The 25,298-nt window shown below is 51.9% G+C and overlaps 1 protein-coding gene across 7 annotated transcripts in view; it reads left to right on the plus strand.

Annotated features, from left to right (window-relative positions):
• Positions 1-25,298, plus strand: part of LARS2 (leucyl-tRNA synthetase 2, mitochondrial) — a 190,162-nt gene that overhangs the window by 148,666 nt on the left and 16,198 nt on the right. For 6 of the 7 annotated variants that reach the window (XM_047851020.1, XM_047851019.1, XM_047851016.1 and 3 more), the window contains 5 exons: positions 11,077-11,177; positions 14,701-14,883; positions 16,310-16,479; positions 18,213-18,290; positions 21,913-22,024. In XM_047851020.1, coding sequence (XP_047706976.1) covers positions 11,077-11,177; positions 14,701-14,883; positions 16,310-16,479; positions 18,213-18,290; positions 21,913-22,024 — 644 coding nt within the window. Of the gene's footprint in view, positions 1-11,076; positions 11,178-14,700; positions 16,480-18,212; positions 18,291-21,912; positions 22,025-25,298 lie in introns of those variants that run through there. The other variant, XM_047851021.1, reaches the window with a different exon arrangement.

Raw genomic sequence — 25,298 nt, forward strand, 5'->3', positions numbered from 1 at the left:
GTTGCCTGAGTTATTAATATTAGCTATTCTGACACGTGTGAGGTGGTATCTCACTGTGGTTTTGATTTGAATTTCCCTGATGATGGGTGTTGTGGAGCATTTTTTCATGTGTCAGTTGGACATCTGGATGTCTTCTTTGGAGAAGCGTCTATTCATACCTTTTGCCCATTTCTTCACTGGATTATTTGGTTTTTTGCGTGTTGGGTTTGATAAGTTCTTTATAGATTTTGGATACTAACCCTTTATCTGTCATCTGCAAATATCTTCTCCCATTCCATCAGTTGGCTTTTAGTTTTGCTGATTGTTTCCTTTGCTGTGCAGAAGCTTTTTATCTTGATGAGGTCCCAATAGTTCATGTTTGCTTTTGTTTCCCTTGCCTCTGGAGACGTTTTGAGTAAGAAGTTGCTGCGGCCAAGGTCAAAGAGGTTTTTGCCTGCTTTCTCCTCGAGGATTTTAATGGCTTCCTGTCTTACATTGAGGTCTTTCATCCATTTTGAGTTTATTTTTGTGTCTGGTGTAAGAAAGTGGTCCAGGTTCGTTCTTCTGCATGTCGCTGTCCGGTTTTCCCAGCACCACTTGCTGAAGAGACTGTCTTTATTCCATTGGCTATTCTTTCCTGCTTTGTCAGAGATGAGTTGGCCATACGTTTGTGGGTCCATTTCTAGGTTCTCTATTCTGTTCCATTGATCTGAGTGTCTGTTTCTGTGCCGGTACCAAATACTGTCTTGATTACAGCTCTGTAATACGTCTTGAAGTCCAGAATTGTGATGCCTCCAGCTTTGGTTTTCTTTTTGAGGATCGCTTTGGCTATTCGGGGCCTTTTGTGGTTCCAGACACATTGTAGGATTGTTTGTTCTAGCTCTGGGAAGAATGCTGGTGTTTTTTTGACAGTGATTGCTACGTCTATTTCTGTATTACTCTTGGTTAGCGTTTGGTTAGCCCTGTCCTTCTGGGAGGGATTTGAGGCTACTGCCACTCCCTGTTGTTTTCATTTCTCACCCCCCTGGCCACCATCTAAGATAGTTATCTCTAGGAGCACCTGGCTGGCTCCATCGGTGGAGCGTGTGACTCTTGATCTTAGGGTCGCGAGTTTGAGCCCCGTGGTGGGTGTAAAGATTACTTTAAAAATAAACAAACAAGCAAATGAATGTAGTAATGATAGCCTGGGAGCCCGAGGCCTCTGTCCCATGTCCATGTGGGCCACTACCTCGCGTGTGGACGAGTAACCTGTTTGGTTCTCAGGGGCCTCACGTGCGAGGAATTCTGTCGACTCTAAGCACTGGATTCGCTCTGTAATTCTGGCTAAGTTTCACCAACTTACCACAAAGTCTTAGGTAGTTCTAATACTCTTTCCTGCTTTCTAAGTGAGTCCTGGCCCTCTTTCACACTTGCACATTTAGGTCTGTACTCTGAGCTTTTCATGGATCTCTTTACCCTCCACCAGAAGCTGGCCTCCGGGCTGGGTGTGCCCCCACATGGGACAGCACATGTGCTGTTGTGCATCAGAAATACCAGTTACTGGGGCGCCTGGGTGGCTCAGTGGGCTAAATGGCCGACTTCGGCTCAGGTCATGATCTCACAGCTCATGAGTTCGAGCCCCGCGTCGGGCTCTGTGCTGACAGCTTGGAGCCTGGAGCCTGCTTCAGATTCTGTGTCTCCCTCTCTCCCTGCCCCTCCTCTACTCATGCTCTGTCTCTCTCTGTCTCAAAAATAAATAAACATTAAAAAAAGAAAAAAAGAAAGAAAGAAATACCAGGTTACTGACCAAGCCAGAATTAACGTCCCCTGGAGAGTTGCCAAAGAAGATACGCAAATGATGAAGAGGCCTACCCTAAAATGCTTCCCTCGCTGGTAGTCAAAGAAATACAGTGAAACAGAAGTGAGGCACCATTTTCCGTATAGCAGAGAGGCTGGGATGAACAGCGTCCCCTGTGCTGCGGGGAGGCCGTTTGGAACAACCTTTACGAAAAGCAGTTTGATGATATACGGCGAGAGCCTTAGAAACATTCACACTTTTGGACACACTAATTGTACTTCTAGAAACCTAGCCCAAGGGAATAATCAGAAATGCAAACTTATGCACCCAACTGTACACGTGTTATTTCAAGTAGCTACACGTTTAGATATGCCCTATCGCCCCCACATTCTGAGAAAGAGTAAATAAAGTCTAGCCCCTGTACAACTCTTTAAAATTATATTACGTGCAATGTTTAGTAACACGGAGAAATGCATCTGAAGTACCTAGAACTGAAAAAAAAAAAAAAAGCATGATACAGAATCATAGATGCAATTTGGCTATATCTCTGTATTTAAATGTACACACGCATATATACACATACGCAGAGCAAGAGAAAAGACTAGAAAAAACTATGCCAGCATGTTAACACTAGTTTTCTCTGGAAGATGAACTTATTGGTGATTTTCTTACTTTTTAAGGCACTCCTGCTTTTTTTCCAGAGTTTTTACAGTGATCGTATAACCTTATAATAGGAAAAAAGAATGAAAAAAAAAAAAAAAAAGCAGTCATTTACAGCCTAGATTCAGAAGCAGGGAAGTACCCGGGAGGAAGTACCCAGGGGAGGGCTTTGGCTGTGGCTGGACGTCCCCGGGACGGAAGCCGCAGGGGCATGCTGCAGAGAGGGACGTACCCAGCTCATCCCTGAACTGCAGTAAGGAAGCCTGTCTCTCCCTCTGTAAGGGACAGTGGTGAGGGACGGCGGTAGGCCCAGGAATCCTGTCAGGTTTTGTTGCTCTTAACTACAACTCTGGGGAGACACGACATTCCCCGAAGTGACATTCTCCCTGTGGTTTGTTGTCAACCAAGAACAGTGGCCTGCTGATCACTGAGAACGCCACGGGCTCCAGTCCCCCAAGCTTTTATGTGTCTCTCTGATCACACCAGAAATGAGCCTTGGGGGCAAAGGAAGGGAAGAGAAACTTACCTTGGGTCTCACCGTATCCGTAAGGGCTCCTTCCATGCTGCTAGCTGGTTGCTAAGAAATAGAAATGGCAGTATTTTTTTAATGTTTATTTTTGAGAGAGAGAGAAAGAGAGACAGAGAGTACAGGCAGGGGAGGGGCAGAGCGAGCGGGACAGAGGATCTGAAGCGGACTCCATGCTGATAGCAGAGGGGGCCGGATGCGGGGGGAGATCATGTGTGACCTGAGCCCAAATCAGACGCTTCACTGACCAAGCCACCCAGGCGCCCCTAGAAATGGTAGTATTTTAAGAATGAGCTATTGCTGGGGCGCCTGGGTGGCGCAGTCGGTTAAGCGTCCGACTTCAGCCAGGTCACGATCTCGCGGTCCGTGAGTTCGAGCCCCGCGTCCGGCTCTGGGCTGATGGCTCAGAGCCTGGAACCTGTTTCCGATTCTGTGTCTCCCTCTCTCTCTGTCCCTCCCCTGTTCATGCTTTGTCTCTCTCTGTCCCAAAAATAAAATAAACATTGAAAATAAAAAATTTTTAAAAAAAAAAAGAATGAGCTATTGCTTAATGCTCAGACCCGGGCTAATTATGTGATTCTGACGGCCCTCAGCACAGGGCAAGGAAGAGGAAGTTTGCAAAATCAGTCTGAAAAGTTGTTAGAGATTGTTTTCAGAAATCCAGGGCTTTCTGTTTTCTTCTTTCCAGATCTATACAGGGGCCGGCTGACCAGGCCAGGGAGCGGGCAGCGGGCTGTCCAGGGCCTCCTGAGTACGTGAAATGTCATCTGCGGTGGCTAGTTGGGGCTCTGACGAATCCTGGGATTCTGTTAGCCACATCCCAGTTAGTACATTCCTTTGTATACAGTCATTTTTTTTTTTTTTTTTTTTTTATATAGGGGCACTTAAAATAGCCTATCAATCCATGTTCTGGAATTCCTTATTTATCCTAATAATTACTGACCCTCCCCACCCTGCCCTTCCACCTGCCCCCCCCCCCCTTCCCACCTTGGTGGCACAAAGGTGGCTTTCCATGACCAGCCGTCAAGGAAGTACCGAAGAGAACATCACTCCCCAACATTCTGTTCGCACATACCCGTGCTGCAGCAAACGCGGGGTGGTATTTTTTTTTTAATTCTTTTTTTTACTATATTATTTATTTAGAGAGAGAGAGAATGCAAGCAGGGGAGAGCGGGCAGAGGGGGAGACAGAGAATCTTAAGCAGGTTCCACGCTTAGCACGGAGCCTGACATGGGGCTCAATCCACGACCCTGGGGTCATGATCTGAGCCAAAATCAAGAGTCGGATGCTCAACCGACTGAGCCACCCAGGCGCCCCCTCTAGGGGTGGCATTAAGGGTGCAGCAGGAGAGCGGGGCCAGAGCAAAGAGCGCGGCGTTGCCTCCATGACAGTGAAACCAGCCGGGCCCCCGCAGGCAGAGACCCTGCGTGACGCCCACCGTTGATGCTTCTACGCCAAAGGGGTTTCGGGGTGGTTTCAGATCTTCCACTTCCTTATAAAGCCCTCGGCTGTACACGGTCACTGTGATGCGTGAGTAACTCAGTTGCTTCTGCAAGTTTGTCCCCGGTGCCATTTGTCGAGTGAATGAATGAGCACGTAGGGAATACGTTACACTGGCTGTGAATCTGAGTAATGAGCTTGGCGATGGTGTGAACGCTGCTCCCGCGGGACCGGGTTCCGAGCTCAGCGGGGGCCCTTGACGTCCTTGTCCCTCATTCCCATGCACCTCGCGCCTCCCTATCACACTAGAGCGTCCTCCTTATGGCGTTGATGGTTATTTCTGAGCATGTCTTGGCCCACCGTTTTACTGTGAGCCTTCTAACCGCAGAGTGCCCTGTACCCGTTTGTGGCTCAAATACACATTGAATGAATACACAAGTGTGGTTGCTCATTCCGAGCTACACTACTTGTGGGTGGATGTGACCAGCTTCAGCCACGAGAATGAGAACCGGATTCCCAAGGTCCTGTGGATCATTCCCTGGAGCCCTGAAGAGTGGGGGATGGGGGGGACCACTGGGGAATGAGCAGGGAAGTGCCCCTTCCGCCGTGAAATCCAGTGTTAACGCTCTTGGGCTCTTGGGACCCTACCCCCCCCCCCCCCCCCCGACTCGTCCCCTTGCTCCCACCCACCTTCCTGCGAGCTTAAGTGGATGGAGTCTGAAACCGCTCACCGCGCCTCTCCCTGCAGAAAAGTCACGGCCCCACCTGGGAGCCACAATGTCCCGTGCCTGCCCTTTATCGGCCTTTCTCCCTCCACCTCGTGTCCCTCTCCACGTTGTCCCCGCCTCTGCTGCTGGCAGCTTTATTTCTCCTCTCGTGGAAACGGCGTTCATTTAGCTCAAACCAGTGAACGATATCAAGCACCCACCATGAACCCAGCACGGGAAGGAGGCTCGCGGGAGGAGGGCAGAGGAGCAGCCTCCTTGAATACATAATAAAATTTAGTATCTGCCGGGCCCAGCTGCCAGGACCACACCGGACACACCGCCAACGGCCAGCCCTGGGGACAGCCTCCAGTGTGTACAGGCCCCTGGGATCCCTCACCCTCACCTGGAAAGGGTTAGAAGTGGTTTTCAAACAGGCAGAACTAATCGATGGTGTCAGCGGCCAGGCTGGTGGTGACCGCGGTGGGGAGGTGGGGCCTTTGGGAGGTTGGTCACGCTCTGTGGCCATCACAGGTGTGCTTATGTTGTGAAAATTCATCAGGTTTTACTCCCAGGATCCGTGTACTTTTCGATATGTGCGCGGCACTTGATTTCGAAGTTTACTTAAAAAAACAAGAAGAAGAAGAATGGGAACCCATGGGGCCCCGAAGAGCCTCTGGAAGTAGGGCCACGTGCTGGCAGGTGCAGTGCCGTCCGTTCCCAGAAGGTGGCAGCATCGAGCCACCTGATAACCTGCAGAGGCCAGAACAGGATTCCTGGGTTCTCACCAGCCCCCACCCGCCCGGCCCCCTCTGGAGGCTAAAAGCTCTGCGGATTTTCACCATACTGCTCATCTTTGTCTTTGGGATCCAGATTATTCCCTCCCTCCTTCCACCCTGATTTTTAATTTCCCCTAAGAGCTACCAAAGCCGTTGCACTCAGAGTGGGAAAGGAAAGGAAAAATCTCAAAACCTCGTGCAGACAGTAACAGAAATTCATCCCACTGGCACCAGGCACAGAGGAGAGAAAGCAACGGTCTGTTTGTTGTTGTTTCTGTTTCCTGTGAGGCTGCAGCATGAAAAATTAATCCGAGGAAGGTTCCAGCCTAAGAGGTGACCCGGTGCACCCTGAGTGCAGGCGCAGATCGGCCCCGTTGACCCCACCGATGCTCCGCGAAGCTTGGCGGGGGCAGCCCTTCCTTGGGGAATACTGGCTCCGTGTGCCTGGTGCTTTCGAATGTGTTTGTGTCCAGTCTGTTTCTTGACCTGCCCAATAAAAAGTGGCCATATGACTTGATTTTGTTTTAAAACTGTTGCCGCAGAGCAAATGGGATGGGGTTAAAATCCTGGAATCGGATGGAAGGCAAAGATGCCTTCAAGAGCCAGCAACAGCAGCCACCCGCGTCTTCCACCTGTGTCGCACCGTCCTTTTGTCTGAATGTGCATATTTATGCATTCATTCACCCGTCCACGTTTTCACCACATCTCCTTTTGTTGTTGTTGTTGTTGTTGTTGTTTTGAGCTTGCCTGTTGGGCACAGCACTCAGTGCCGGGGACAGAGGGAAGACCAAGGGAGCAAAAGTCCTTACCGTGATGGGCGCAGGGCCGGATGTGGACTGGTCTTTACGTTGTAATCACGGCACAGCCTGGACACGCTTCTCACGTGGTGTGTCCCAGACGCCGCGGGATACAAACGAGAGCCTGGGGACGTGTGCAGGGGACAGAAGCGGCCACCCAGAAAACGGAATGCCTGAGTTCAGAGGTGCAGGGCGAGTCCCGGCTTCCCCGGGAACGCAGGCTGAGACAGCATTCCTGCCAGGGGGCACCTGAACCTGGGGAGCGTGACCCGTTCTGGGGACAGCCAAGTGTGCGCGTGACCTCTGCGAGGAACAAGCAAGTGGGTTTAAAGTGTCAGAGACACCAGGCAGGTAAACAGGACTGATGGCAGAGGAAACCCCGCGCTCAGTCTGTGGGGTGCGGTTCTCTGAGCTTCCTGAGGAGAATGCAGACGTGGGTCCTTGGGCATCAGAACCCTGGCCTGCTCTGGATAAAGCCTGCGTAGCCCGAGGACACAGGTCCCTGTGGCATTTGTGCAGATGTTCCGGGAAGCCGCAGACACAACTGCTCTCCCTTCAAGGTGCTTAGTTATTCAAATGCAGTGTAAGATCCAAGGGCATTTGATTGTTAAGTAATTTGTCCTGTTTTTCTGTACAAAAGACTCCTATTTCCTAGGAGTGTTGATGGGACGTGAACTGTGGCACCAAAGGATGCCATTCTGCCAATGTGACTTTGCCGGTGGAATGTCATGAGCATGGTGGGAGGAAGGCAGCTTTCTGAGTCGAATGGGTCTATTATGAAGATGGGTTTTAGAGGCTGGACAATGATATGATGACTTCTGTGCACATGTGGGGTTTGTTCCAAATTCACATGGGAGCGTGCCGGATGGCCCCTGTGACGCTCAATAATAACACTGAATAATTTGCACAATTGTGTAACATTTGACTTGAATGTTATGCATAGTGGGTCTTTTCCACCGTGGAAAAAAACCTCAGGGAGCCTGGGTGGCTCGGTTGGTTGAGCGTCCGGCTGTTGATTCCGGGTCCGATCTCACCATTGTGCAACCGAGGCCCGCGTTGGGCCAAAAAAAAGGATAAGAAAATCCCTCACCGCCACCCCCACCCTCGCGTATGCCTGCGTGTATACACAATATACACTCCTAAGATTTTATTATTTTATTTTTTTTTTAAACGTTTATTTATTTTTGAGACTGAGAGAGACAGCATGAACGGGGGAGGGGCAGAGAGAGAGGGAGACGCAGAATGGGAAACAGGCTCCAGGCTCCGAGCCATCAGCCCAGAGCCCGACGCGGGGCTCGAACTCACGCGAGATCACTCGAGATCTCGCGAGATCGTGAACTCACGGACCGCGAGATCGTGACCTGGCTGAAGTCGGACGCTTAACCGACTGCGCCACCCAGGCGCCCCCACACTCCTAAGATTTTAAAATACGAAGGCTGAGAATCCCTTTTTCCCAACTCTTCCTCATCTCTTTTCCGGTCGGTCTATCCCATGCTACCCCCTGAGTCCCCGGCACGTTTCCCCTAAACCGCACCTGTCCGCACAGCCGTTGGACAAGGGCCACACAGATACAAACCAGGGGCCCCGCCCAGCAGCCTTACTCAGTATCACGGGTCCCCGAAATCCCACGGCCTTGTGTGAGAAACGAGGGTCCTGTTAACTTGACCGAGCCAGCTCCTGCCTACGACGCCGGAACAACACTTGTGGTCTGCTGGGCCTCTGAGGTCGTGTGGTTTTTTTTTTGAACTTCTAAATAGCGGCCGCCTCGCGTCAGTGACCTTGACGCAGCAACGGGTTTGTCTGTTGAAAGGTGCGTCGTGCTGCCGGCGATGCTTGGGAAGAACGGGGCTCCCGCCAAACGTTCCTACCTCTCAACAGACGCGAAAGGCGCACGCGTTACCAGCACTGGTCTCCGCAAATCATTCTTGGGGTTTGGAATAGCTCTCGCTCTCCTGCTTTACAACGGAATCAGGTGGATTCTTCAGAATAAACCGTTTCAAATCGGAAATCACGTCATTTCCCCGTCATTCCAGTGTAAGGGTCAGCCTCTCCTTGTCCCCTTCCGAGAAAAAGTTTATATTGCAGGATTCATCCAGTAAAAGTGACTGAAACCATTTTTTAGAAAACGGGCACTATAAACAAATTAGAACCCATGGGCACCGCAGACTACTAGAGAGCCGTTTAAAACCGAGATAGGTCTGGGGGCGCCTGCGTGGCTCAGTCGGTTGAGTGCCTGACTTCGGCCCAAGTCATGATCTCACGGTTTGGGAGTTCGAGCCCTGCATTGGGCTTGCTGCTGTTATCACAGAGCCTGCTTCGGATCCTCTGTCCCTCTCTCTCTCTCTCTGCCCCTCCCCTGCTCGCTCACACATGCCTCTTTCTCTCTCTCTCTCTCTCTCTCAAAAATAAACATTAAAAAAACTGAGCCTTGGGGCGCCTGGGTGGCGCAGTCGGTTAAGCGTCCGACTTCAGCCAGGTCACGATCTCGCGGTCCGTGAGTTCGAGCCCCGCGTCGGGCTCTGGGCTGATGGCTCGGAGCCTGGAGCCTGTTTCCGATGCTGTGTCTCCCTCTCTCTCTCTGCCCCTCCCCCGTTCATACTCTGTCTCTCTCTGTCCCAAAAATAAATAAACGTTGAAAAAAAACTGAGCCTCTTTCCATAATTTGACTATTGATGAAAGCTCTGCTATAAACATTGGGGTACATGTGCCCTAATGAATCCGCACTCCTGCATCCTTTGAATAAATTCCTAGTAGCGCTACTGCTGGGTCGTAGCAGTTCTATTTTTAATTTGTTGAGGAACCTCCAGACTGTTTTCCAGGGCGTTGATGGGGGTAGGGGGCGGTGAGATAGGTGATGGGCATCGAGGAGGGCACTTGTTGGGATGAGCGCTGGGTGTTGTATGTAAGCGATGAATCATGGGAATCTACCCCCCAAAACCTAGAGCATGCTGTATATACACTGTATGTTAGCCAACTTGACAATAAATTATATAAATAATAATAATAATAATAATAATAATAAATTTGAAAACAATTACAAAAGGAAAAAAAACTGAGATAGGTCTATATGGACTGTTGTGGAAAATCCATTCATATAGTTAAATGAAATACCAGAGTCATATATGTGAATTATGATCTATTTAAATCTGCCAAAATTATACAAAACTATATATATGTATATACACACATAGGCATTCAGAAAAGTTTCCAGACGTTTCCAGGTGTATTTACCATACTATTAATAACAACCACCTCCTCAGAGGGGGGTAGGCCTAAAAAGAGGAAGTTCATGTTTGAGTTTGAACAGAAAGTCTATATGCGTGGTTAATCTGTAGGAGTCAGTGTTTGTTTTTTTTTAAGAATGCAAGCAGTCACTGTGTACAAGGTTGATGGAAAAACAGCCTGCTTGAGCAGAGCCCCGACTTAAACCTCCCTGTGTCCTCTCGAGCCCCTCCTGACGCTGGACTCGGCCTGTAGCTGACATTAGTGTGGTTCTTTAAAATTTCCAAGTATCGGGGTACCTGGGTGGCTCAGTCAGTTAGGTGTCGGTCTTCGGCTCAGGTCACGATCTCACGGTTCGTGAGTTCGAGCTCCGTATCAGGCCCCTCTGCTCTCAGCACGGAACCTGCTTTGGATCTTCTGTTCTCGTCTCTCTCTGCCCCTCCCCTGCTTGCGTACTCTGCCTGTCTCAGAATAAATAAATAAACTTAAAAAAAAAAAAAAAAGCCGGGGGAGGGGGTGGGGCCCCTGGGTGGCTCCGTCGGTTGAGCGTCTGACTTCAGCTCAGGTCATGATCTCACAGCTCATGGGTTCGAGCCTCGTGTCGGGCTGTGTGCTGACAGCTCAGAGCCTTTTGGATTCTGTCTTCCTCTCTCTCTGCCCCTCCCCTGCTTGTGCTCTCTCTTTCTCTTTCTCTCTCTCAAATACAAATATACGTTAAAAAAAATTTTTAAAAAGAACTGCAGCAAATTTAAAAATAAAATAAAATTTACAAGTATTTTCATGCAATCATTTACTGTAATCTTACCAACAAGCCTTTGACAGATTTTTAGTGTTTCCACTTTTCAGATAAGCAAACTGATGTTAAGAACAAGTAAGGGACTTGCCTTGGCTCATAGAATTCATTGAGGAGGAAAGAGATTCAAATCCAGGCCTTCCGAATCTGAAGCCTAGTGTTCTTTCCACTTCGACAAGTAGAAAGTAGCTAACACCTGCCGATCTGACTTCATGTTCTCAGTCACTTCTTTATAAGGAGCTGTTTGCTCCAGTTGGATTTCCAAGTGGCATTGGCCAGACTACCTGCTTTTATGAAGAGCAGTTGTCTCTATCCATCAGCCGGAAAGGCTTCTATTGCTGTCTTCTGGATGCTTCAAATCCCCACCAATCGATTTCTTTTCCCTTTATCTTTTCTCAGAGAGCCTTTTCATAAGCTGCTGGCCCAAGGCCTTATCAAGGGGCAGACATTCCGCCTGCCGTCTGGACAATACCTACAGAGAGAGGAAGTAGATCTCACAGGTGAGAATGGCCCATCGGTCCCTTCTAGGTACTCGGGGAGAACGAGGCCAGGCCTGAGAGCCATTGACAAAGCAGGTGCTCGCCCGGGCCTCGGTGGAGTGGGAAATCCTGGAGAGGGCCCCGTGGGTCTCAGGTCTCCAGGCCTGCTGTGCCTGGTGGCCAGTGCCCTCTGAAGGCTGGGGCTGGGATGGCCACCTGCTCCTCAACCCCAGCTCCATCCACAGTCCGTTCGCTTCTGGAAGGGTTTTCATTTGTACACAACAGAGTCAGCCCGGGCATCACCTCATGCCCTTGCTTGTGTTTGACAGCCTGTCTCAGGGACAGAGTCCCCAGGTCCAAGAGACACTCTTCCAAGCCTGGGACACTCCCAGCGTTTCTCTCTAGGTGGTCTCTAGGCACGTGTCGGAACCCCGGAGCAGCCCCACCCAGCACTTCCTGTGGAGCACCTCTCCCCCATCGCTGGACCTCCCTCTTCTTCCAGTGCTCCCGAGGCTTTCCGCTGCCATCCGTGTTTTCACTCTTCCTCAGGGGTAGTTCCCCTTGCCAGATCTTTAGGTGGCATGGTGAGGATGTCGTGTGCACCCAGCATACCCTTGAAATCAATGACATGTTAGGAAATGGGGGGGGTGGGGAGACAGAGAGGCAACTGTGAGAAAACCCCAGAACTCTGGCCATTACGTTTAGAAAACCCAGTGCACAATGGATGAGATCATGTAAACCCAACAACCCCCTAATGGTAGGCAGCCTTCCAAACCAAACACTAGAGAGAAGGTTTAGGTGGAAGCCATCAACGGAATTACCTAATTATGCAGTAATTTATCAGGGTTTGGAATGGTCTGTGGGACGGAAAAAAAGCTTGAAAAGAAATTGGCAATATTTCTCCAACAGGGACCAGAGGAGAAAGAAGCCAAATCCAGGGGGCATATAAATTTCAGTTGTTAGTGAAGTGCTCTCTGTCTTATGGGCAGGGCTGCCGTTGTACGGCTGTGCAGTTCGTGCACTGCTCAAAGGCACCCAGCCTAGGGGGGGAGCAGGGCCCGAGATCCAGCCTCTTGCCAAACCATATACCTCAGGGCCACATTTGCCAAGAGAGGGCACCTTTTTCTAACTTCTCAACTGTTCTGCCCGGATAGATGCCTCTTTCGTAAGTTGCACAGTAGTGCTGGAAAGAGTAGCTAAGCCCGGAGGAGGCGTGCAGGGTTAACGGAGCAGTGGTTCCCTGAGCCTCACCGCAGCCTGGATACAGCGACTTCAGTCTCCCTCTGCTCTGATGTCATGGGGCCAGGCAGTGTTGTGAGCTCCCTTTCCCTTCCCACGTGGACTTGCCCCCTCGAAAAAACACTTGGGTCAGCGAGGCCAGCCTTCCCTCTCCTTAATGGACGTGCTTCTGCGGAGTTAGCTTTTGGGTACACACATCGGCCCCTTGGGACTTTGGTTGCGGTCAGAGTCTGGGAGTGCTTGTCTAGAAGGAACAGAAACACGCCCAAAGGCAGGTGGACACAGGACTTGGGATATCACCCGAAGCCAGCTGTAGGGGCTCCAGCCGGGCCTCGCCGCGTGCAGGCAGTCAGTCCCCAGGTGCCACCCAGATGCCGGGCCTAGAACTTTCTCTTCTCTCCTTCCCCGCCCCTGTTTGCTCTTCCTCCTCCTCTCTGTTCTTCTGCCCTGTTCTCCCTCCTCCTCCAGGCTGGGCTTCTGTTCCCCCTGACTTCAGGTTACAAGGTGACCTCGGGGACCCGTGTGATGCCACGTCCTGCCCCATCTCCTTAGGACTTTATGGTTCCAGCGCCCAACAACATTGAAACGGGAGCTTCTGTCTCTTAGTTGCGGTTCCTGGGAGAGCCCTTAGCCTTCCCAGATGTCCTTCCTTGTCCCAGCCCCCGGGGCTCGGCCACACGCTCACCTCATCCAAACGTAGCCATGTAAGGCCTTGTCTGGCCCGGTGGTGTGTGGGTGGGGAGGAGACGCTCCCGGGCCGCAGGCCGTGGCAGACGGGCACCACAGGGCACACCGCATACAACAAGAGCCCGGTGAGGTGAGCCCGCGGTCCTGATGGTGCGAGAGCATGTTTTCGGTGACTGACGTGACCTCTCGGGGCGCTTTGCTGCTCTTGAGACCCTGACCGGTCAGCTGCCGGCTTCCAGGGGAGACCCCGAATCCCTGAAGGAGACAGCAGAAAGTGCGGGCCTCTGTTTCCCTTCCCTTCCCTTCCCTTCCCTTCCCTTCCCTTCCCTTCCCTTCCCTTCCCTCCCCTCCCCCTCCCCCTCCCCTTCCCCCTCCCCCTCCCCTTCCCCTCCCCTCCCCTCCCCTTCCCTTCCCTCCCCTTCCCTCCCCTTCCCCTCCCCTTTTCCTTCCCCTTCCCCTCCCCTCCCCTTCCCTCCCCTTCCCCTCCCCTTCCCCTTCCCCTTCCCTCCCCTTCCCCTTCCCCTTCCCTCCGCTCCCCTCCCCTCCCCTTCCCCTTCCCCCTTCCCCTTCCCCCTTCCCCCTTCCCCCTTCCCTCCCCTCCCCTTCCCCTTCCCCCTTCCCTTCCCCCTTCCCCCTTCCCTCCCCTCCCCTCCCCTCCCCTCCCCTTCCCCTTCCCCCTTCCCTTCCCTCCCCTCCCCTCCCCCCTTCCCTTCCCTCCCCTCCCCTCCCTCCCCTTCCCCCTTCCCTTCCCTCCCCTCCCTCCCCTCCCCTTCCCCTTCCCCCTTCCCCTTCCCCCTTCCCCCTTCCCCCTTCCCTCCCCTCCCCTTCCCCTTCCCCCTTCCCTTCCCCCTTCCCCCTTCCCTCCCCTCCCCTCCCCTCCCCTCCCCTCCCCTTCCCCTTCCCCCTTCCCTCCCCTCCCCTCCCCCCTTCCCTTCCCTCCCCTCCCCTCCCTCCCCTTCCCCCTTCCCTTCCCTCCCCTCCCTCCCCTCCCTTCCCCTTCCCCTTCCCCCTCCCCTTCCCCTCCCCCTTCCCCTTCCCCTTCCCCTTCCCCCTCCCCTTCCCCTTCCCCTTCCCCTCCCTTCCCCTTCCCCTTCCCCTTCCCTTCCCCTTCCCCTTCCCCTTCCCCTTCCCTCCGCTCCCCTCCCCTCCCCTTCCCCCTCCCCTCCCCTTCCCCCTTCCCTCCCCTTCCCCTCCCCTTCCCCTTCCCTCCCCTTCCCCTTCCCCTTCCCTTCCCTTCCCCTTCCCCTTCCCCTTCCCCTTCCCCTCCCCTCCCCTCCCCTTCCCTCCCCTTCCCCTCCCCTTCCCCTCCCCTTCCCCTTCCCCTTCCCCTTCCCCTCCCCTCCCCTCCCCTTCCCTCCCCTTCCCCTCCCCTTCCCCTTCCCCTTCCCCTTCCCCTTCCCCTTCCCTCCCCTTCCCTCCCCTTCCCTTCCCTTCCCTTTTTCTACGATGTGTCACAGAGCGATGTGTCACAGAGCAAGAGAAAGAGGAGAAAGAGGCGTGTCGAGTGAATGAGTGGGATTCTTCAAGGGGACGCTTTTAATGGCTCTTAGTGGACGTGCTGTTGCGGAACCCGTTCCGAGCCGCACGTGCCGTCCCCGTGTGTGATTTTGGTGTCCAGGGTCTGTTCCTGTTCACGCAAACACGAAGGAGACGGTGGAGGTGACGTGGGAGAAGATGAGCAAGTCCAAACACAACGGGGTGGACCCCCAGGAGGTCGTAGGGCGTTACGGCATCGACACCATCCGGCTGTACATCCTCTTCGCCGCCCCTCCCGAGAAGGATATCTTGTGGGATGTGAAGTGTAAGTCCCCTGCCCCTTCCCGGCCCGCCTCCCGTGTCCTCGCCCTCCGTCACCCAAGGAGTTTCGAGGAAGGAAACGTCTTGGCCGAAGACAGCAGCGAGGGTTCTAGGAATCCGCCCCGTGAAGCGAGGAGCGGTCTGTCCGACATCCTGCACCGTCCTCAGGCCAGCGTCCCCGGAGGTGACGGGCCTCACAGTCACTGGAGGAGCTCGCAGCAAGTGCGGCTTCCCAGTCCTCGCCCCAGACCCGCTGACGGCGTCGGTGGGGTGGGGGTGGGGGGCGCCCAGGAACCCGCCTCCGCCAAGTCTGTGGCATTCTGACTCAGGTTCCTCCAGGACCCCTCCTGAGAACGCTGCCTGGGAGCCACGCTGGCTTCCAGGCAACCCCGAGGCCCTCTGTGGCCCACGGAGGTCAGTCCCCTCTCGACCCGCTCTGAAAGGTTTGTTCTGGCGGATGAGTCCAGAAAACCCTGCCCAGGGCCTGCTCCTGGGGTTACCTGGGACTTCCTCCACCGCCCACAGCCGCCGCCCCATCCCCCTCAGGGGAGATTCGTCTCTCCAGAGCTGTTTAGATCTGAAAAGTCATGAGGTAGAATCTTCTAGGGTATCTAGCTATCCCAGAATAAACGGTCCAGTGGTCACTCAGTTTTCTTCCTGTGGTCTGCCCCACGCGCTCTGGAAAGGAGAAATCAGAGGCGCTGGATCACTGTCTTTTTAAAATACATAGATATTTTTTTGGTGGGGAGAGAGAGAGAGAGAGAACGGGAGAACGAGTGGGGGAGGGGCAGAGAGAGAGGGAGACACAGAATCCAAAGCAGGCTCCAGCCTCAGGGCCGTCAGCCCAGAGCCCGATGCGGGGCTCAAACCCATGAACCTCAAGATCATGACCTGAGCTGAAGTCAGATGCTTAACCGACTGAGCCACCCAGGCGCCCCCATCACCGCCTTGCTCGGCGAGCCGTTTCCAGTGATACGTGTGGTCTGGAGCAGTAGTCACAGGTGCCGGTCCCGGAACTGGGTGCGTTGGAATCACCGGGGACCTACGAAGTGCAGGTGCCGAGGCTTAGGTTCTGTGGGGACACCTTTGTGACCGCAGGCCTTCTGAAGCGGGGCAGCTGGGCCCCGAGGCCCAGCCTGGCCCAGGTTTCTGAGCTTGTCGTGGGCCGGGGGCCGTCGGTGGCCACTCTGAGGGGCCCTGCCGTCCGGTGCTCTGAACGCCTGGGGCTCTGGGATGTGGCGGAGTCAGTGCCGGTCTGAGTTCCCGGACTCCGCGAGCCAGGGTGGCCCCTGCAACCTGCCCTCGGGTCACTCCGTCGGGGCGCCGCGAAGTGTGTGTTCAACGCACAAGTGCGACTCTGGGCTGGGGCACGACTAGATCGGTCACTCGTGCGTGTGTCTTTCCCGTTCTCGCTTCCCGGCTCGAAACAGCTGACGCCCTCCCCGGGGTGCTGAGATGGCAACAGCGTCTGTGGGCCTTGGTGACCCGCTTCATCGAGGCCAGGGCTTCTGGGACACTTCCCCGGCCCCGAGTGCTGAGTAAGGAGGAGAGAGCCGAGGGCAGGAAGCTCTGGGAGCACAAGAACTCGGTCATCTCTGAGGTGAGGAACTTTCCGGGGATGCTCGTTCGTTCTGGGCAGGAGCGCTGCTGATGCACTACACGCGAGGCAAACGGAAACAGAGGCTCAAGGTTGAAGGGGCCCGAAGAGACCGTTCTTCGGCCTCCTCACGCCACAGATGGAGGCAGAGCCGAGGCCCAGAGACCGGGCTCCTCCAGGCTAGACGCCCGGCAGAGGGGGGGACTTGGGCGCCCAGGCACTTTGTCACACGGCATCTGTGGGAGCTCTTGTGGCTTCACTTTTGCACACACGCGATTTGTTCGTGTTACCTTCTTAGAGAATAATATTTTATTGTCCAAGCCACCGTTATTTTATTTTTCCGTTTCTAGAGATTTTATTTGTGAGAAATCTCCACACCCAGCGTGGGGCTTGAACTCCCGACCCCGGGATCAAGAGCTGCGTGCTTTACTGACCGAGCCAGCCAGGCGCCCCTGAATTCATTTTAAAAGATGCTTCACTGATAACAAATCCCTTTAAATGTTTTATCTAGGAGTTTGCTACAACACCGTGGCATTTGCCTTTTTAAGAACTTTGTGGAAAGAAATGTCACATGTCTTTGAAAGAAGGCATTTAGGAGATCCAAAGGCATTTTTTAGTGGGTACGAGACACCCCAAATACTCCTTAGGCTGAAGTTTTCCTTTTCTTTTCTTTTCTTTTCTTTTCTTTCTTTCCTTTCCTTTCCTTTCCTTTCCTTTCCTTTCCTTCCTTCCCTCTTTCCCGTCCTCCCTCCCTCTTCTTTCTTTCTTTCTTTCTTTCTTTCTTTCTTTCTTTCTTTCTTTCTCTCTCTCTCTCTCTCCCTTTCTTTTCTCTCTTTATCTCTTTCTTTCTCCCTTTCTAGAATTGCTGATTTGAACTTATAAAGTCAGCCAAGGTCACTGGCTTTCCGGACTCTGGTAACTGATGACATTGAAGGCACAGGGTTTTCATGAGGCTCTGGGCCCAGCAGGGTCTCATCCGGTGACACTTCTTCAACTTTTTTCCCGTCCCCTCTTCTCTAGTGCAGAGAAACAGAGCTCACGGAATTGAATTCCATGATGTGAGTGGTGCCTGAACGATTGTTTTCATTCCAGAGATTTCCTCTCTGGATCTGGCTCATTCTTCGGTTCTGTCAGATCATAGAACTGGGTCACCTAAACAAGTTGGAAACTCTTAACATCCTTAGATGTGTTGTTTTTCTATATTCTTGGCCATGGTCAGAATTGAAAAACGCACCAACAGGAAGAAGCTGACAAGTCCTATTAGTGTTTCTATGTTGAGTCCACATTTGAAAATGCACGACTCACCTTCCCCTGTCCCCTAATAACCTTTATTGTGAATGAAAGTCACGGAGCCACAGAGGAGCGACATCCTTCACCCCATCTCCGGTCTGCTGTTGTTTTGAGGCCTCCTCGTCAGCGGGTCCTGCCTCCTGCTCGGCTCGTTAGCAGCGTTTAAAGTCCCCACTGCGAGGACCAGCACGGCCCAGATGTGGGGGAGCGGGACGTGCTGAGTAGTGGAAACGGCATTGACCCCGATTTAAAAAATCTTTGTGCCGATGAAACATTATCGTGATTATTCGAGACAGTGAATCCGTTTGTAAATACCTTTGCAAGCTTCATGCAGGTCACGTTTTTGGCGTCGTCCGTTTGTTTTGTCGTTGTCGTGTTGTGCTGGTTTTTGGTGGAAAGCTTAAAGAGATGTTGAAAAAAGTGTGTAATTCAACTTTTACCGATAGGTGACCGCCCATTTCACAGAGGACTTCTCACTGAACTCGGCAATCTCTCAGCTGATGGGATTCAGCAATGCCCTCCTGGTAAGTGGCCCTCTTGTCCTCATCTGATAGCACAGGAGGGCAGGTGGCTTCCCGCCACATGCTGAGGTGGCCTGCAGGGTGCCGGGTTGCGGACAGAGAGCAGCACCGTGGTATCACCCCCTCGGTGCGGCTCTCTTATCTTAAAGAAGCATTTTTTTTTTTTCCCATAGTCACAACCTAGTTTTAGAGCTGGAAGGTTCTTTTTTTTTTTAATTTTTTTTTTTTTTAACGTTTATTTTTGAGACGGAGACAGAGCATGAACAGGGGAGGGGCAGAGAGAGAGGGAGACACAGAATCTGAAACAGGCTCCAGACTCTGGGCTGTCAGCACAGAGCCCGACGCGGGGCTCGAACTCACGGACCGTGAGATCATGACCTGAGCCAAAGTCGGACGCTCAACCGACCAAGCCACCCAGGCGCCCCTAGAGCTGGAAGGTTCTTAAAGATGGGCCCAAAATAACTTTAAAAAAAGGGAGGGAGACGCCTGGGTGGCCCAGTCGGTTAAGCGGCTGACTTCGGCTCACGTCATGATCTCACGGTTTGTGGGTTCAAACCCTCCTGCATCAGGTTCAGGGCTGATGGTGCAGAGCCAGTTTGGGATCCTCTCTCTTCCTTTCCCTCTCTGCCCTTTACCCCACTTTCATGCTCTTTCTCTCTCTCTCTCTCTCTCTCTCTCTCTCTCTCTCTCTCAAAATAAATAAACTTAAAAAAAAAAAAATTCTCTCGCCCAACGACTCCCCTCCCTCCTGCCCCCCCTCCCCCTCCACCATGGTTTGCCTACGAGGACCTGACGCCCAGGGAGGTTAGATGACGTGTCTGGTCGTTTAGTGACAAATCCATGACTGCATAAAGCTTACCATTTTTATTGTGTTAAAACATGCCACGTTCAAAGGTAGATAAAAACTGGGGAAAACATTTTATAACAAAAATATCGGACATAAGGCTTAAGATTCTCAATATATAAAGAGCTCTTCACATACGAATATGAAATACCTAACCTAAAAGCGGTCAAAGGCTGTGAAAGGAGGTAATTCACAGAAGGTAAGATAGAAATAACCCGTAAACTTGGCAGAAAAAAGTATTTGCCTCACTAATTATCGTGAAATGCAAATTAAAAACGCGATGCTTTTTTTTTTTTTTTTTGCCTATCAAGTTTGCGGAGACTTTTTTTTTTTTAATTTTTTTTAACGTTTTATTTATTTTTGAGACAGAGAGAGACAGAGCATGAACGGGGGAGGGGCAGAGAGAGGGGGAAACACAGAATGGAAGCAGGCTCCAGGCTCTGAGCCGTCAGCCCAGAGCCCGACGCGGGGCTCGAACTCACGGACCGCGAGATCGTGACCTGAGCTGAAGTCGGACGCTCAACCGACTGAGCCACCCAGGCGCCCCTTGCGGAGACTTTTTAACATAAAGTCTGTGCTATTACAAAGGCAGTGAGACGGTGTCACACATCAGCAGTGGCCATGGTTGATGTAACTTCTCCAGGAAGCACTTTGACTTTGAGGTCAGTAGTCATGCAGTTGTTTATGTCCTTTGATTCAGGGGTGCCCACTGGCCAGTGACTCGCAATCATGGAGACATAGAACCCCAGCTGTCCTCAGAAGGGAAAATCGGGAAATGACTCCGGTCGTATCAATGAGAAGGAAATACACCACCGCCATTCACACTGTGCTTTCCAGGAATACTTAGTTTCAGAAACTGTTCCCGATACAACAGCAAGGAAGAACACACGATACAAAAGTGTCTATGTGATAAAAACTCCAGTCAAGCCAAAGGGTATATGGGCAGATGTGGAAAGTCCCGTATTTTTGCATTTTTGGAGACCGGGATAAAATACATCAGTTTTCTTCTAGGTTAGACAACGCATGAGTGATTTCGCGTTTCCAAAATTTTCTTTGCCGAGTGTGTGTGATTTTTTTAATTGGGAAAAAATGGCAAATATTATAGAAAAAAGAAATTAAAAATGAAATGTCTACTCGCTGACCATTCCATCTACAGCCCTTCTGGTTGACTCTCTCTGTACCCTCACCCGTGGAATTAGATTCCAATCTCTTAGGCTGTTTTGCAAAGATCATAGAGGCATTTTTTTTTTTTTTTAATGTATAGGGGCGCCTGGGTGGTTCATTCGGTTGAGCATCCAACTCTCGGTTTCAGCTCAGGTCATGATCTCGTGGTTTGTGGGATCGAGCACCGCATCGGGCTCTGTGCTGACAGCATGGAGCCTGCTTAGGATTCTCTCTCTCCCTCTCTGCCCCTCCCCGGCAGAAGCCCCCCCTCATATAAATATGTAAATATTTTTTTAAATGTACAGTATTTTGTGAGGGGCTTCTGGGTAGCTCAGTCAGTTAAGCATCCAACTTAGGCTCAGGTCATGATCTCTCGTCTCGTGGGTTCAGGCCCCACATCGGGCTCTGTGCTGACAGCTCAGAGCCTGGAGCCTGCTTCGGATTCTATGTCTCCCTCTCTCTCTCTGTCCCTCCCCCATTCGTGCTCTCTCTCTCTCTCTCTCAAAAATAAACTTAAAATTTTTTTTTAAATGTATAGTATTTTTGGCCTCTCTCTACCTAGCAAGATATATATCATGGGGGCTTCCTACTTTTGATTTTAGCAAACCTCATAAAATTAAACCAAAATTGTTTTTGTCACAATTGTTTTAGTGAACATAGACTGGAGTGCCACCATCTCGCCAGGCTGGTTTTTAGCGGGACTTGCCCAGCATGCCTCGACAACCGCCAGCCTCTGGGAAACTCAGTGATGTCCTTCCCACAGCCACGTTGGGATGGCCCCCCTCCTTCCCCGCCGTCCTTGGACCACACTCGCCAGTTCACACCCTGCTTTGCTCACCACCGTCCCTCCCCTGCACCCTGTGACACCCTTAAGTCCTCTGTCACTTGTCTCCCCAGTTGATAGTAAACCCCTTGAGGGCAGAGACTGTACCTTTCTGGACGTTTTATCCCCAAAGTCCAGCATAGGGTAGGTACCCCGTAAATTAGATGGGCGCATGGCTGGGTCACCTGGCTAGCTGCACCGCAGGAAGCAACTGGGTGTTTACAGTAACTGGCAAAGCTGTTTAATAGAAGGAGGACCCCTGAGACCCCCGAGGGGGCAGAGGGACCCCTGTGCCAGACATTTGCACGTTGCGAAACCCGTGAGCAAGCCCGTGTGCGTGTCTCACGGGCTCCGAAGCACCCGGGAAACCCAGCAGAGCCGCTAGGAGTTGCACTCTGATTTCAGACAAAGCTGGATGCTCGTGGGAGCTGCGTTGCTTGGTTAACCACCTACCTGGGGGCAGGTTACTCTCCCTCCGTGACCCTTAGCTGCTTCATCCACCAGGTGGGGGAAAGAACACTGCCCCCCAGCGGTAGCTGTAGGAATCACATGAGTCAGCCTCAGACTGAGGGCGTAGTACGTGCTCAGTTAAGAGTGGTGTCTTTGCTGTTGCTGCCCTCCTTGTCATACTAGAGTTAGATGGGGGACATTCTTCGTCCAGAGCAAACGGATGGCCAGGAGGGTTGCTGCTTGCCTGCCTGTGTCTCTGGACTTCAGATACATGGATGGCCTTCCTTCCCCAGGCTTATTCTGTGTGCCTCGGTGTTCTCACATTGTTCTTTTCTCTTCCCCAGCAAGCCTCGCAGAGAGTCGTTCTCCACAGCCCCGAGTTCGAGGACGCTGTGTGTGCCCTGACCGTGATGGCTGCCCCGATGGCCCCTCACATCACCTCGGAGCTCTGGGCAGGTAGGTGGGCGTGTCCTCGCCTGACCCGTTACTGCTAACCAGGACATGCTCCAGCCTCTTCTTGAACACGACCCGGGGCTCAGATGTCCTCAGGCGTGGGGTCCGACATTTGGCATCCGTACCTGGGACCCCTCTGTCTTGTAGTGGGAGTGGTGGGACTTCTGCGTGGTCACCCCCGCCAAAGGGGAGGACACTTCTCCGCTTCGGCACTCTGTGCCCAGACGAATGGGAATATTGGCGTCACCACGGAACACTCTCTCACAACTCAGTATCCTGCTCTCCCTATACCATGACCCCATGTCATCTTTTTAAGGTGGAAACTTGGGTTTAGTCCCACTTTATGGATGGAGAGCAGGGCACCTGGAATTATGGTTGCGGATCTAAACCTTAGTCGCTTAGACAGGGACTCAGTCTCTCCAGCGGCCCATTATTGCTGAACTGGGCACCGAACCGTGTCCCCCTGCCCGAGGCTCAGGTGAATCAGCTGCAGAAGCCTCTGCCCCTCCCATCCCCCTTGGAGGTCCTAGTTCTGGAGCCTTGGGGAGTGACTGGAGGGCCTGTTTTTAACCACCTGCTCGGTGATTCTGATGTGCGGGCAAGCGGGGGGACTGTGGCCCTCTGCTGTTAAGACCTGGCCCTCACATGAAGGCCTAAGGCAGGACCTCGTGCACTTTTCCTCTCGTAAGGCAGCCCCATGAGAACGTTTTTCAGGGCCCATTGGTCATTCTCAAAGGCTATCGCTAGAAACACTTATGTCCTCTCCTTTTAAGAAATAATTTAGGGGCACCTGGGTGGCTCAGTCGGTTAAACGGCCGACTTCCACTCAGGTCATGATCTTGCGGTCTGTGAGTTCAAGCCCCGCGTCGGGCTCTGTGCTGACAGCTCAGAGCCCGGAGCCTGTTTCAGATTCTGGGTCTCCCTCTCTCTGACCCCCGTTCATGCTCTGTCTCCCTGTCTCAAAAAAAACAAAAAAACAAAAAAAACGTTAAAAAGGAAATAATTTAAACATTCTTCACACTAAGCTGCCTTCAGTAGTTATTTCTTTCTTTTCCTTGTACTCATCTCTATTTTTTGTTAATTTTGATACGGGATTACCTCTTCAGGTGGTATATGAGGTTCATCGTGGGTTCCCATTTTCGATTTTTGGACACTCAGACCACTTATAATTATACAATATCGCTTTAAAAGTTGAACAGCTATGTTTGTGTCCACATGCAAAATCATTTCCTTACAACACATATCTAGACATAATGCTTGCTCCGAAGGGACGTAAAATACCCCTTGAGAGAGCGCAAGCGGGAGGGAGGCAGGGGATTGGAAGCGGGCCCTGTGCTGACAGCCGCGAGCCCGACGTGGGGCTCGAACCCATAAACCGTGAAATGGTGACCTGAGCCGGAGCCGGAAGCTCCACCGACTGAGCCCCCCGGGCGCCCCTAACTACTAAGGCTTTCGAGACGCATTTTCAGATCAGCTTCCAAAAATTCTCTGGAGCGCTGGCGAAGCTGCTCGGACGAGAGCATCCGTCACGATTCCCGGTGTTTTGCAAGGACTTTGCAGTGCCTCTGTGGTAAACTCATCCCACATGCTGGAACAGCCCCGCCTGGGCCCACTCCGTCCCCCGGAAATCCTGAGTGACACCCTCGCTGAGCCTTGGCTGCCGCGAGGGTGAGCGTCGGGGCCACACGCCTTCCGTGGCCAGTGTGGGTGGTTAAGTCTTAGAGGGGCTCGGGCCCCCGGGCCTCGGCCTCAGTGTCAGAGGCCTAGTGTGGCCTGCGGGGACGGACTCAAGAGGGAGTGTGTGGCACAGGTCGGCCACCCTCTACACGGGCTTCCTCCGATGAGGTTTCCCCGGGTGAGCAAAAAATTCACTTCCGAGTATTTCCAGTTTGAAAACGAGACACATCTGTCAACATTTTGATTTTTTTTTTTTTTTTAACCCGTAAACGGTTTTCATGACTGCATTAATTGTCCACAGGCATGACTTTGGTAACTGTTCCAGTCACGTGTCTAACACTCGTTCCCATCGTCCACTGTGGACAATTCTGTGCGTAAATCTGTGTGCCCGCTTCAGAGGATGTCCTTGAAGCGGGAGGGTTAGGAATGTTCTTAAGACTCTTGATGTATGTCGCCAGATTATTTTCCTGAAAAGTTATCCCCGTTTCCACTCCACGCCTGTTTTTCAAGCGTATGTTCTGTTTCACTGATTTAATTATTGGATTTTTCCATACGGTTTTAACATCTGGTGGGCTAGCCTCCCTTCATTCCTTTTTCATAATTTTTTTTAGCTCCTCTCACCTGTTTTTTCTTCTCAGTAGAACTCTGGTATAATTTTTTTTAACGTTTACTCATTGAACATTTTTAATTCATTAAACTATTTGAGTTTATTCATTAAACTCTTAATGTTTATTCATTAAAGTCTTTATTTGAGAAAGAGAGAGACAGAGCACTAGTGGGGTAGGGGCAGAGAGAGGGAGACACAGAATCCGAGGCGGGCTCCAGGCTCTGACCTGTCAGCACGGAGCCCGACGCAGGGCTCAAACCCACAAACCATGAGATCATGACCTGAGCTGAAGTTGGACGCTTAACTGACTGAGCCACCCAGGTGCCCCTGATTTTATTATTAAAATGCTTGGATCTTGATTGAAATTTGGCTAAACCTAGAATTAATTTGGGAAGGTCTCCCGTTTTTACCCCTTCCAGACTTCCATCTGGTCTGTCCCTCCCCTCCCCCGTTTTCTTTAAATTTTATTTTTAAGTAATGTCTCCACCCAACATGGGGCTCAAACTCACAACCCTGAGATCAAGAGTCTCACACTCTACCGACTGAGCCAGCCAGGCACCCCTGCCCTTGTCTGGCCCTTTATTCTAGATTGCCTTTGTGCTGAGTCAAGTTTTGTAGTTTTTTTCATGTAACTCCTATGCATTTTTTTTTTTAATGTTCATTTTTGAGAGAGCAGGAGAGGGGCAGAGAGAGGGCGGGGGGCGGGGTGGGGGGGAGGACAGAGGATCTGAGGTGAGCTATGCGCTGACAGCAGAGAGCCTGATGTAGGATGTGGGGCTTGAACTCACCAACCATGAGATCATCACCTGAGCTGAAGTCAGATGTTTAACCAACTGAGCCACCCAGGTGCCCAGTCCCATGCATTTCTTAAGATTATTCTCAAGTGGGTTTTTTGTTGTCGTTGTTCTTGTATTTTGTCTACGCTCTTGTGACTGGAATATTTTTTCTTTTACAATTTTTGACTGGTAATGGCTGGCATGTAATTTTTTAAAA

Source organism: Prionailurus viverrinus, chromosome A2 (genome assembly GCF_022837055.1).
Source record: "Prionailurus viverrinus isolate Anna chromosome A2, UM_Priviv_1.0, whole genome shotgun sequence".
NCBI classification, from domain to species: domain Eukaryota; kingdom Metazoa; phylum Chordata; class Mammalia; order Carnivora; family Felidae; genus Prionailurus; species Prionailurus viverrinus.